The sequence below is a fragment of the Eulemur rufifrons genome, chromosome 7, assembly GCF_041146395.1.
Source record: "Eulemur rufifrons isolate Redbay chromosome 7, OSU_ERuf_1, whole genome shotgun sequence".
NCBI classification, from domain to species: domain Eukaryota; kingdom Metazoa; phylum Chordata; class Mammalia; order Primates; family Lemuridae; genus Eulemur; species Eulemur rufifrons.
In genome coordinates, this window is record NC_090989.1 from 64321429 (window position 1) to 64335158 (window position 13730).

A 13730-nucleotide genomic window follows, 5' to 3' on the forward strand; every position below is an offset into this window, starting at 1 on the left:
GAAGTAAATGCAAGAAATGATCACTTTGTAGTACTAAAGGAACAGAAAAGAAAAAGAGTGATCAAAGCAAATATTCTATGTTGGCATAAGTGGGATTTTTCTTATCCTTTTAAAAGCCAAATCAAAGCATGATCATTTCTGCAAAACTTCCTGCCTTTGTATATCCTACAATAAAAAAAGATTTTAAGACGTAGGCAAGTTCAATAACCATATGCAGTTAAATTACTTAGAAACAGTTTGACCCTTTTAGGTTTTGCCTTTATGATTTATTTGGAATGTCCAGAATAAAACTCTAGTGCCAATTATTACCCACTGCTGAGGTAAAACCTTCCTGAATACTCTACCCAATGACACATTGTTTATAAGGTTTTCCAGTTTGGCTCTTGGAAACAGGCACTATTCTGGCCCTGTGTGAGCTTCTGGCACTGTTCCTTTTGGATTATTATTTTCCCTGACATTGGGTAGTTTCTTCACACATATATGCTGATCAGTACTTTACTGAATACCCGAAGGAAATCCTCTATAGATCTCTGAGGTTCTCTGTGTGTGTAACTCTGTCTTCTCTGGTATTCTGTCTTGTGTGCTCTATAGCCTTTTTTTCTCCCCAGACTCTGAGCTCTATCTTTTCAACTCAACCTGGCTGGGATACCCCTCCCTATATCACAACCTGGGAACTCTCTAAATACTATAAATCAGGGCAATTGTAAGGTCCATCTTGCTTACTCCTTTTTCTCTGGCTCACTTTCTTTCACTGACTGATGTCTAGTTTCTCAAAAACTGATGTTTCATGGTTTTGTCCTTTTTTTTCAGGTGGGTGAGTAAATCCATCCCCATTACTCAATCTTGATCAAAAATAGAAGTAATGTCCTGATGATTTTAATTCATTATTTTAAAAAATCCATTCCCCAGGTACTAATGCCCAAAGCCAAGATTTCATTATTTCACTTGGTTTACTACAGTTGTTTCTAATTGCCTTTTTTGTCCAGACTTTTGTCCCCTTTAAATCTTTCCTCTACATAGTCACCAGAGTGACAAAACTGAAATGTAATCTGACCATTTTCATCTACCTTAAAAATCTTCAATGGTGGCTGTTGCCCGCAAGATTTAGTTTCCTTAACATAGCATATAAGTTCTCTGCAGAACTTGCTAGCCACCTCCCTATACCAAATTTTAAATCCCAGCAACAATGAATTATATCTACTTTTCACTCTCAGCAAGTTGTTTTGTATCTCTGTGATTTTGCTTATGTTATTATGTCTGCCTGGGAATAACTGCTTTCTCCTCCTCCTCCCTGGCCAATTTATCATCCTTAAAGTTTCATCTAAGGTATTACCTTCTCTAGGAAGTATCACCCCTCAGTTTGGGTTAGAAGTTCCTCTAACATTTGTATATACCTTTAATATTGTAACTTAATATAATAATGTGTGTCTGTGTCTTCTACTCTACTGTAAATTCTTAGAAGACAAGTTTTGTATTGTAATCAACTTTGTAAATGCAATGACAGCCACGGTATCTGCTTAATAAATCCATACTGAACTGAAAGAATGAACTATTTCAATTGTGTATACTCTGCCTTTCTATTTTAACCAGAGAAATTATCTATTGCTTATTTTATATCCTTCTTTAAGCACCTATCACAATACTGAGTTTCAAGTTTATTTTAAAAAATATGTGATTAAGCATTTTTCATTGTGATCCCAATATTTTTCTTCAGCTATGATATTAATTCTCTTCTCTAAACCTGAGATATGGGATAAAATCTTCTTAAGCTCTGAGATAAGATACCAATTTGATAATAAATTTCTAGTCTTTTACAGTATTTTATATTAATTTCTTCTGAAAGACAATGGTAATAGAGGTTAAGTGTTATGTAAAAGTCATATGCAATCAATTTTTAGCAAAACTAGAATAAAATAGGTAATGCTTCTGATCAAAAATAAAAAAAAATCAGTAACATTCTGTAAAACCAAGTCACCTGTTGATCTGCAGTATATTCTCAAGCATAGTCATGACTGTAGATCCTATTTGGACACTGTCAGCTTGAAGTAAATGTAATAAATGATCACTTTGTAGTACTAAAGGAAGAAGAACAAAAGAAAGATTAAAGCAAAGATTCTATGATATCACAAGTGGGATTTTGTCCTTTTAAAACCAAATCAAGGTGTAACCATTTCTGTTAAACTTTCTGACTTTATTTATCCTACAAAAAGAAGATCTTAATGTAGCCATAAATAATAGTCATTCCATTTTTATGAATAGTTATAGTCAGAGAGCATTCATAAATACCAAGCTAAGAATCTTTTGTTCTTTCTTTAGATTAAAAATAAAATTATATATCATAAATCTGAATCCCTTTTTCTAGCAATGAATTTCAGTGAATAAAAACAAATTTTCTGCAAAGAAGATAGAGTACAAGGGAATGAACATGGCATAGATGACTATAATCTGTTGCTTATGTCCTTAAAAAATTTAATTTTGTTATGTAATGCCTTAAATAATAATGAAAACATTAACTACAAAAAATTGTTTTCATTGGTTTATAATTTTTAGGCACTGAGCAGCCAGTTATAAAGACTTAGCATTGGATGCTTATACAAGTTGCTTAACCTCTCAGAACCTCTATTTCTTAATTGCTTCATCTGTAAAACTAGAAATAATAGTTCCAACATGGTCTAATGTATAACATCCTAGACCAGAAAACATTTCCAGTAAATGTCAGTTTCCATTCCTTTCTCCACTAACTGAATAAAATTTTATGTAAAGTAAGATTAGTACACTGGCAAGCTGGCCCTGTGAACATTACCCTACCTTCTACAAAACAACTTTATTCTTTTTCTCTTTTTATCTCTGGAAGGAATAGACTTTATTTCTTTCCCATATTAACTTTTGTTCTTCATTTCTATTTGCATAGTCCAATGTTCCACTAGATAACATTTTTAAACATGTTTAACAACTTAGAAAACAATCCTCCTACTATTAAATATTTCTAGGGGTTTTCATTTTCTGTTACTTTAGTAGTAAAAAAATTCTTCTCTGTAGCTAAAATAAGTATATTTTCCATTTTTGTCTACTTAAAAATGTTTAATAACTCTTTAACTTTGAATTCACTGAAATTATATGACATGTAGTATATGTATAACTTTATCTTGTTTTCTATATAGGAAAAATATATGCTAAAATATTTATTATACAGTCATTCCGTTTCATTTTTTATATTGTTTGTCTTATAATGCATTATCATATAACTTATCTTTGAAGCCACTTTTCTGTTTTACAACTGTAGTTAAATAACTACCTGGTAGAATAAGTCTTACCTTACTGCCACTACTCCTCCAAACAAAAACTGACACTTTGCCTATCTGTCTATCTACTTATTAATTAAAGCTTTCATAATAAAAATTTCAAAAATATAAAAAAATATAAAAATATTTTTATAATAAATATATATAAATATAAAAATATTTTCAAAAATATAAAAAAAATTTCAAACACCTATAAGAGCAGATAGAATAGTATAATGAACTCCCACGTGCCACCCTACCTTAACAATGATAATTTGTGCCCAATTTTGTTTTACCTATCCCATACACTCCCATTTTATTTTGGAGCAAATCTAAGACGTCAAATTATTTTATCCATATATATTTCAATATATATTCCCACAAGATATGAATTGCTAAATAATGAAACAATCATCTCACCTAATAATTAATGGTGACCCTTTAATTTCATCAAATAGCCAGTTAAGTGTTCTTATTGTTTCCAATAAGTTTTGTGAATTTTTAGAAGTTTGTGAGAATCAATATCCAAATAATACCCATGCATTGTGATTGGCTGATATCTTTCAAATTTCTTTTAATTTATAGATTTTTCTTCTATCTTTTTTTTTCTTTGCAGTTTATTTCTTGAAGAAACTGTGTCAATTGTCCTATGAGCTTTTCACAGTCTAGTTTTGCTAATCTTTGTGTAATCTTTTTCTCTGACCATCTATAGGTTGGTAGTTAGAGCTACAAAATTGAAATGATTTAAGTCTGAATCTCCGGCATAGAGACTTTCATATGTGATGCTATGAGAAGCCATTAGGAGGCACTTAATGTCTGGTTAAGAGAGCTTTTTGAGATGTTGACAGCCACAGATTATCAATTCCTAAATTTGTTAATTCACTAAGTGTTGCAAAATGGGTGCTATTAAATCATACCTTTTTCACTTATTAGTTGGAATACTTTTATAAGAGAAAATTCTCATCTATATGTAAGAAAAGGCAGTACAAATGCTAGATTCTTTATTTACCAGTTTTTAAAATGAATTGGTTCCCTATATGACTCCAATGGTGATTTATTTTAGTCTCACTATACTTGGTGTATTTCAGTCCATTGCAGTTATTATCATTATTACTATACAAATTTTCCAGATTTGGCCAGTAGAAGCCTCCTTATGTTGGCTCCTGAGTCCTTTTCACATAATCCTAATAAACTCTGATTGCTCCCTCATATCTGGTATTCAACATACTTTAGGTTCACTTATATACTTTCTACACCAGGCCTAGAGTCAGTCATTTCTCCAAGGAAGTGATTCCTTTTAGAGAGAAAACGTTGTACCTATGTATTTTTACATATAAATTTCACAATCATTTAATTTAGTTTTAATACGTACTTTATGAATATTTTAAATCTATATATTAACTAAAGTCACCTTATCACTTTTGTTACAGTTATTACTTTCAAAAAGGGATATGGTATATTTTAAAAATTATTTTTCTCTCTCTTTTTACTAGGTCTTTTATATCCACAGTTCTAAGTACTTTGTCTTTTTTGTTAAATAGTTCTTTAGGAAATATAACAATACGTACTTTATGAATATTTTAAATCTATATATTAACTAAAGTCACCTTATCACTTTTGTTACAGTTATTACTTTCAAAAAGGGACATGGTATATTTTAAAAATTATTTTTCTCTCTCTTTTTACTAGGTCTTTTATATCCACAGTTCTAAGTACTTTATATTTTTTGTTAAACAGTTCTTTAGGAAATATAACAATATTTGTCCCATAATGGGAAATTAATAGATAATGCTTTTAACAAAATGGAAGCTTTTAGATATGTTACTTAGCTATATGGATATAACTGCCAAAAGTATTAGTTATACTAATTGCAAGTAGCTGCCTTTGGAAAATGTGAAATGGAGTGAATGTGAGGGCCAGGGATTGTGTTTTTTTTTTAAACAATTTTATAGAAATATCTTTAAATTATGTGTATGCATGATTCTGAAGGAAAAAAATTAAAATAAAAATTCAGCTCAAGTATTACCATTAAGGATTATTTTTTCAGTTGTAAGTAACCAGAATATAAAACTAAAATATCTTTATATTTCTCAATGCAAACAGAAGTATCCTATAAAATAACTCAAGTTCACTAAAAGGTCATTAAATAAAAGCTTACTCTTTTTTTTAAATTTTTTTTTTTTTCAGCTCATTATGGGGGTACAAAAGTTCAGGCTATATATATTGCCCATGCCTCCCCATCCCCTCGAGTCTGAGCTTCAATTGTGTCCATTCCCTAGACAGTGCACATCGCAGTCATAATGTAGGTGTGCACCCATCCCCTCCCCCCACCCCATCCTCCCCTATCAGAACTTCAAGCGTGTCTATTCCCCAGGCAGTGCGCATTGCACTCATCAAGTTATACACCCATCCCTTCCACCCAGCCCCGACCTCTGTCCGATACCCAATTGGTGTTATTCCCAAATGTGCACTCAGGGAAACCAGTTTGCTGGTGAGTACATGTGGTGCTTATTTTTCCATTCTTGGGATACTTGACTTAATTAAAAGCTTACTCTTACTTGGATAGTTAAATAAGTTATTCCGTAGATAGGGATTTCTCTTACAGGTCTAAAACACTTACTGTAATCTACTAAACTATTATTTTTCCTAGACTAAACTATTCAAATTACCATTAATCCTTATCTTGGATTTCTTAAATAGAAAAAGCTAAGGAGAAAGTTATATTTTAGCAATATTCTTCTTAATATAATATTCATATTACCAATGTTAGCTACTTAAAGCTGGAATATCCAAATAGGTTTTTTTTTCAATTGCACAGTTATTTCAGCATGGTTTCATTTCACTGTGTTTATCTGTTTGGTTAATAAGGCATTTATTTTTAGGAAAAAATATCAAACTGTTAGCAGTTGACTCTACAATGACTATCTGTTACATTAAAATCTTTTCTCTTACCATTCTGTATTAGTTGAACATGGCCTCCCAGTAGCCAGAAGAGAGAATCAGTCACAATTTGGAAAAAGTGTAGTAATTCATCTTTTTCTTCAGCCTTAACATAAAAGATAAACTCAATTTACTTTTCTGCAATTTGTTTTATTAAAAAAAAAAGACTTCTCTCTGAGGAGTGAGAGGACCTGGTTTCTAGATATAACTTAGCTATTTATGAGGTAACTGATCTTGTTGCTTTTAGTTTTTTAATTTATAAAACTTGTGGTTACAGGACAGTAATACCTACTCTACCTCCTAGAAAAGGTTATTATTCAGATAAAATAATATAAATCTTATAAGAACTACAAGTTGATACGCTAGTATTTCTCAATACTTGCCAGGTATCAGAATCAGCTGTGGAGTTTTTTAAATACACCCATGCAAGGCTTAGTTCAAACATACTGATCTTAATCTCCAAAGGTAAGGTCTAGACATCTGTATTTGCACAAAGTTAGGTGGGTGATTTGGTTACGCAGCCAGGGTTGAAAATCACGGCAATATGCAAATGTAGATGCCACCATGTAAGGCATCATTAATAGTGCATTTCATTTCTGGTGTATACTCTATGACTTTAGGAGGGCAGTGATCATGTTATTTAGCTCATCATTATTAACTCAGTGTCTAGGACAGTTCTGACACATAGTAAATGTTCAATCACTATTCATTCAATAAAAAAAAAAATGATAATTTTTTTCTGGTTCTTTCTTTCTGGAAAGTAGGGTAAGAAATTATTCTACAATAGGGTGCCACAATGGAAAATGAGTAGTACAGATTCCATTTACAATTTTGTTATATACTGGCCGTGTAACTTTAGTGGAAAGTTGTATAAAGACCAATAATATTACCATATCCTGAATGTTTGTACTGCAGCACAAAAGTAATGATGAGAACAGCAAAAATATTACATGATTACCATGATTATTCTTGATAGTAATGAAAGTATTTTCTTCCTAATATTCTAGCACAAGGCTAGATAGATAGTTAGTAAACAGACATGTGCTGACTTAAATATAACCAAAATACAAAACAAAATAACCCATTAAAAAAAGTTGCATCAGATCAAGAATCCCTTTAGTCCAGTAAACTACCTTTGCCGGTTTCACCCAAAGACACATCAGAAAGGGCATGGTAATTTTCATTGTTGTCAATCCCAAAGAATAGTGCTATACTCCTAGACTTCTTACTCTTCTTAAAATGCCTATTAGATAATTTTACCCATGAATTCATGGCCCAAACAGACTAATACAATGACTGAGTTATCTTTCTCCATAATTCACAAAAGTTGTGAATCTGCTCAAGCTGTGATGGTAGGCACAAATGTATATAAAGCCAAGAACTCTTCAAAAATAAAGCTGTTTCAGCCTTGTAGACTTATAATTTCTTATAAATTCTAAGATGAGCCTCTGCTGTCTTCAGAATTAAGACACTTGCTATCATATACAATATAAAAATAGTTTGCACATTGTTATGAAGTATTCATTAATGCCAAGTTCCACTCTCCTCAGTACTTATTTTTTGATTCATACTTGAGGTGTTTAGTGAGAAAATATCATTTAAAAAATTAACTGACAGTGGAGCTGCCACAGAGAAGCAAAGAGAAAGAAAGCAGGACGGTGGGAAGGGGTGTGACAATCCCAGAAATGTGGAGAAGCCAGGGCCAAAGCTCCTTATGTAAACAACCCCCAGCCTGGAACATAGGAGATCAAGATCCAATGCTGAACTCCTCTGGTTCAGTGACTGTGGTTGCTCTTCTTCAAGCTAGCTGATACCTGTGCATTCTGCAGGCATCTAGATTGGAAGACCTGCGAGTAAAATTGGAGAAAGAAGGATATTCTAATATTTCCTATGTAGTGGTTAATCATCAAGGAATCTCTTCTCGATTAAAATATATACATCTTAAGAATAAAGTGTCAGAGCATATTTCTGTTTATCAACAAGAACAACACCAAACAGATGTCTGGACTCTTTTAAATGGAAACAAAGATGACTTCCTCATATATGACAGATGTGGCCGTCTTGTATATCATATTGGTTTGCCTTATTCCTTCCTAACTTTCCCATATGTAGAAGAAGCCATTAAGATTGCTTACTGTGAAAAGAAATGTGGAAACTTCTCTCTCACGACTCTCGAAGATGAAGACTTCTGTAAAAATGTATCTTTGGCTACGGTGGAAAAAACAACTGAAGCTCCACAGCCCCATCACCACCACAGGCATCATCACAATCATGGGCATCAGCATCTTGGGAGCAGTGAGCTTTCAGAGAATCAGCAACTGGGAGCACCAGATGCTCCTACTCATGCCCCTCCTCTAGACCTTCATCACCACCGTAAGCACAAGGGTCAACATAGGCAGGGTCACCAGGAGAGCTGAGATATGCCAGCCAGTGAAGGTTTACAACTTGCACGAAAGAAGCTCTGACAAAAGGGATGTAAAAATCAATTACTCTGCAAGTTTCCCAAAGATTCAGAGTTGGCTCCTAATAGCTGATGCTGACATTGTTGACATCTGATCTTTGAAAAAGCAGGGTCCGCAATCACCTGACAGTGTAAAGAAAACCTCCCATCTTTACGTAGCTGACTTTGGGCAGTGGAGAAAGTCATTGAATCTTGTCAGTGACGTTTGCCTCCAGCTGCCTGACAAGCAAGTCAGCAGCTCATGCCCCCAGAAGCCAGTGCCAATTGAAGCTGCACTATTAAGGGAAAAAAGTGAAAATGACCTTCAAACTAAATATTTAAAATAGGATATATTCCCCAAGTCAGTCTAGACACAATTTCATTTCTAGCATTTTTACAAACTATCAAATTAGTGAATCAAAAATACAAACTGGATTTGTACAAACATGAAGAAATCTACTGAAGTAGCTTCCAAATTTTAAATTTTATATCATAGAAATTTTAACCCAAGTCACATATTTATTGTGGGGCAACTGAAAGGTGATTGCAGCCTTTGGTTAGTATGTCTTTTTTTTTTTTCTTTTTCCAGCATTCTACTTGCATTAATGAGAGCAAAAACATAAACTATGACCTAGGGGTTTTTGTTGGAGAGTTAGCAATTTAGAATGGAGGAAGAACAACAAAGACATGCTTTCCATTTTTTTCTTTACTTATCTTTCAAAAAAATATTATCTTTGTCTTTTTAATCTCACATTTTTAACTGATTAAACCTTTAAAGAAAGGTATTTTAAAATCCAGAAATACTTAACCCATGAATATTTTGCTAAACGGCACATATGATTACATTTTAAATACCCATTTATCTTTTTTTATATCTGACTCGTATCTTGATTTTTATGATCACATATGAATAAAGCCTTTGTATCTTGTTTTCTTTCTCTAACATTATATCTCACTCTTCTAAAATTTGAGTGGCTCTCTTAAAAGATATAAAGGAAAGGTTAAAAGAATGTTGTTTGTCTCTAGACTGCTAAGAAAGTATTTCCATAGTCAATGATGGTTTAATAGGTAAACTAAACCCTATAAACCTGAACTCCTTTATGGCTAATACTATTAAGACTGTAGCACACAAATGGCTAAGGTATGGATTTGTCTAAATAAACTCAATTTTAAAAAGTTTAAAAAAAAAATTAATGGACAAAGAGGTCAGAGCAAAATAATCCTGCTAGATTTCTCCAAGTGGAGCTAAGAAACTGGCTCTAAAATGGAAACCCAAAAGAAGAGAGAAGCATGTGGGTAAACTGGACTTTGGGGAAGGCCCAGAAGCTAGGAGTCAAAGTAGGACTAAAGACATTTGAGCTAGTAGCTACTACACAACTTGAAGGTAGAACCCAAAAGAGATGGTAAACAGCTTTTAGAAAAAACAAAAACAAAAAAACAAATAAGATATTGATTGATGATTGATAAGTATTACAAAGAAAAGCCAAACAGATTTTTAAAGAGAGATCACAACATCTATGTACCAAATGCGTGTAGATAATAAAGGTCAGAAGATGACCACTAGTAAAAACCAGACAGAAACCTAGAATCAGTATGTAAATGAAGAAAAGGGATCAAGTTAAGAAACTAGTCAGAAGCTAGATATTCAGACAAAGGTTAAGAGGACCCAAATCTGAGGCTAAGTAACTAAACTGGGAATTTCTGGAGGGTGGAGGCAAACAGCAACTTTTGTTAAGAAGCATCTTCCAATGAGTAAAATCAACTTAAAGTTAGAGAATTGTGTGTAAAACTAGACAAAGAATAATGTAATAATGTAATAAGTACCTAAAAGTATCTAGTTACTTATATTAACATCTTATGCTCAATTGTCCTTATTAAATACAGTAATTAATAATTGATAATTATGCTTTTCTATTTTATTTAGTCTTTTAAGAGAAAGAGCATAACTGAAGGGAGTATCATGCTAAATTTTCAATTATTATTTACTTATGAGTAATCTAACTCTATAGTTTAGTGTTATCCAAAAGAAATATAATGCCAGCCATCTAGATAATTTTAAATTTTCTAGTAGAAACATTTTTAAAAAGTAAAAAGAAACAGGTGCAACAAGTAATAATATATTTTATAATAGCATTTTAACATGAAATAAATGTACAAAATGTTTTTGATATGAAGTATTTGAAATCTGGTAGGTATTTTACACTTACAGCAGATCTCAATGTTAAATTTTCATTAGAAATACTTGATGTGTATTTAGATTTCACCAAATTTACAGTTGAAAAAGTAGATTTACATAATCAGGTTTTCCAAACACACTTAAAAGTGTCCTAATAACTGAACTGATCAATTTTTAAAGCTAAAATAATAAAAATAAAATAAAAAATTCAGTTCCTCAGTTACAAAGGTGCATTTCAAGTGCTTACTTGCTACACAGGGTTAATGGCTACCAAATTGTATTATACAGGGATAGACCATAAGGCTATAAACTAGATGCCATTACTTAAATTATTTAAACTGCAGGTACAGTACCTAGCAAATTCATCTCTTTAAGATGACAAATATTATATGAAAAAAGAAAATATGGCCTTCTCAACATCTGACCCTGCAGTTTTCTTTACCAATCTAGCATGTTGAGCCACAATTTGTCAATTTGCCCAGATAAATTGCATCTATCTCATATACCTCTAAGGTTCTGGACATAGCCTTTAGATATTACCTCTATACTACATCCCTAAGAAAGCTCATACTCTATCACTTTCCTCTTCAAAGTTTTATCTAGCACTCATATTAGAGGGCTTTCCAACCTATAGTCATAGTCCTATTCTCTCAATCAAACTTCAATTCCATATTTCTAACTTGGACATTACCACTTGAAAATTCAACTAACTTCAGAGAGATTGCATCATTTTCCCCACTCAGTTTCTACCTCTGAATTACCACTTCTGTTAAACATCTATGAGGATTTGAACCTTAGAGTCAGTCAGCTTAGACTCACCCTTACACTGTTATGCATTATCTGTACAAAAGTGGTATCTTACACATTTTATATTCTTTCAATTTTTTCTTTATAATATTTCATTTGACTCTCTTTTTCCAAAGTTGTAGTCAAGTCAAGACCCTTATCACCTCAGTCGTAGCTTACAGCAATAATTTGAAATGGTCTCTTCTTCTACACTATCCAGCATACTCTTTTGTTTTCTCAAAAGCCTCTCCACTATTTGTAGAATCAAGTTCAAACTCCGATCTGAAGTTCTCTACCCTTCACAGTCTTTCCCAACTTTATCTTTCAATCTTTTTCAATGAGAATACTATATCTAAGTCTGGTAAGTATCTGCACTGGAATTCAAATATGCCATACTTATTTCTCTTTCCTGGTCTTGGGCATTTACCCTACCTATAAAACCGTCATATTTCTAAATCTTACCTATTTTCTAGAGATAGACAGACCAATTACCATTGGCTCCATAAAGCTTTACTAATCACTCTTGTTCATATTGGTTACTCCTTCCTCTTCCCTTTATGGAACTTACTTTTCTATCAGTTATGGGCCAGATAATATTTTCGGCATTGCAGTCTCTAGCAACTCCTGAACTCTACTGCTATAGGGTGAAAGGAGCCAGGAACAAAATAAACAAATGGATGTGGCTATGTTCCAGTACAACTTAATTTACAAAAACAGGCTGGTTGTAGCCCATAGGTCATAGTTAAATTGACTCATGCTTTTGGTGAGCAAAATTATAAACTCTGAAGGGTGTTTTTGGATGAGTATAACATTTAAATTTTTAGACAAGTAAAGCAGATTGCTCTCCCCAATGTGGGTAGGCCTCATTCAATCAGTTGAAGGCCTGAATAGAACAAAAAAGCTGACCCTCAGTCAAATAAAAGGAAGTTCCTTTTGCCGGTTTTCCTTTGAGCTGGAATATCATTTTTTTCCTGACTTCAGACTCAAACTGAGACACTGGTTCTTCCTGGGTCTCAAGCCTGCTGGCCTTTAGATTGGCACTATGCCATTGGCTCTCCTGGTTCTCAGGCCTTTAAACTCAGACTACATCTTTGGCTCTCCTGGGTTTCCAGTTTGCCAAATGTAAATCTTGGGACCTGTGAGCTTCCATAATTGCTAATTCTTTATAATCAATCAATCAATGAATCTCTCTCTACATATTATTTGGTTTGTTTTTCTGGAGAACACTAATACATCTGGCTTTTCCCAGTGTGTATTTAACACAGAGAAAGTTCAAACAAAAACTTGCAGTCTAACTATGCTGAAGAGTCAGAAGTTGGCAGTTTGGGGCTGCCAGATAACAGCTTGGAAAGAAGTGAGCCACAAAGTAGGGAGCTCCAAAATCTTTGTACAAACTTCTGCTGAATTATTGACTCCTATACTGTGTACATATGGAAAGAAGCTCTAAGGAGCTCCAGAGATCTATAGCTAGAAGGCTGAAAGAAATTAGCAGCAATTTCATCATTTGCCCAGTGTTGGGCATACAGAGTTTGGAATTCAAGCTCTTCTAAGTCAGAAGGTCTGGGTTAGCATCTTGAGCTTTTACCTAAACCACAAAAGGATCATACCTTGACCATGAACCAGGACAAAGGGCAATACTCCATAGCAAAACAAAGATTTATAAGTAAATCTACTCTGAAAAAGGCTAAAACCAAGCCACCACAGGATCAATTAATCTGCCAGAATATAACTGTTCTCATCAGTCTTCAGAGGAAGATTAAGAGTGTTCCTCTGAAGGACTGTTCTTCTGTTTCTATAATGTGCCATTCACAGTGTCCACTCTAAAACAAAAAATTAATAGACATGTGAAGAAGTGGAAAAATTCAATCCAGTGTTAAAAAGAAAAAAGTTAATAGAAATAGACTATCAAATGATCCAGGTATTGGATTTATACATAAGAACTTCACAGTAACTATAATAAATATGATAAAGAATCTACAGGAAAAGATGGATATGAGCGGTAAAAAAGAGACTTCCAGAAGAATTAAGAGAAGTAAATAGAAATCATAGAATTAAAATAAAGAATTAAACAATATAATACATGAAATAAATCCACTAAAATGGGATT

General features: G+C 33.0%; 1 protein-coding gene and 1 pseudogene across 1 annotated transcript in view; one reads left to right on the forward strand and one right to left on the reverse strand.

The window, feature by feature from the left end:
- Positions 1 to 13730, reverse strand: part of IQCB1 (IQ motif containing B1) — an 80721-nt gene that overhangs the window by 55344 nt on the left and 11647 nt on the right. Inside the window, exons 6-7 of the mRNA XM_069472691.1 lie at positions 6234 to 6327; positions 1976 to 2075 (exon numbers count right to left, since the gene is read on the reverse strand). Of these exons, the coding sequence (XP_069328792.1) occupies positions 1976 to 2075; positions 6234 to 6327 (194 nt within the window). The remainder of the gene's footprint in view (positions 1 to 1975; positions 2076 to 6233; positions 6328 to 13730) is intronic.
- LOC138386334 (selenoprotein P pseudogene) lies at positions 7843 to 9851 on the forward strand (annotated as a pseudogene).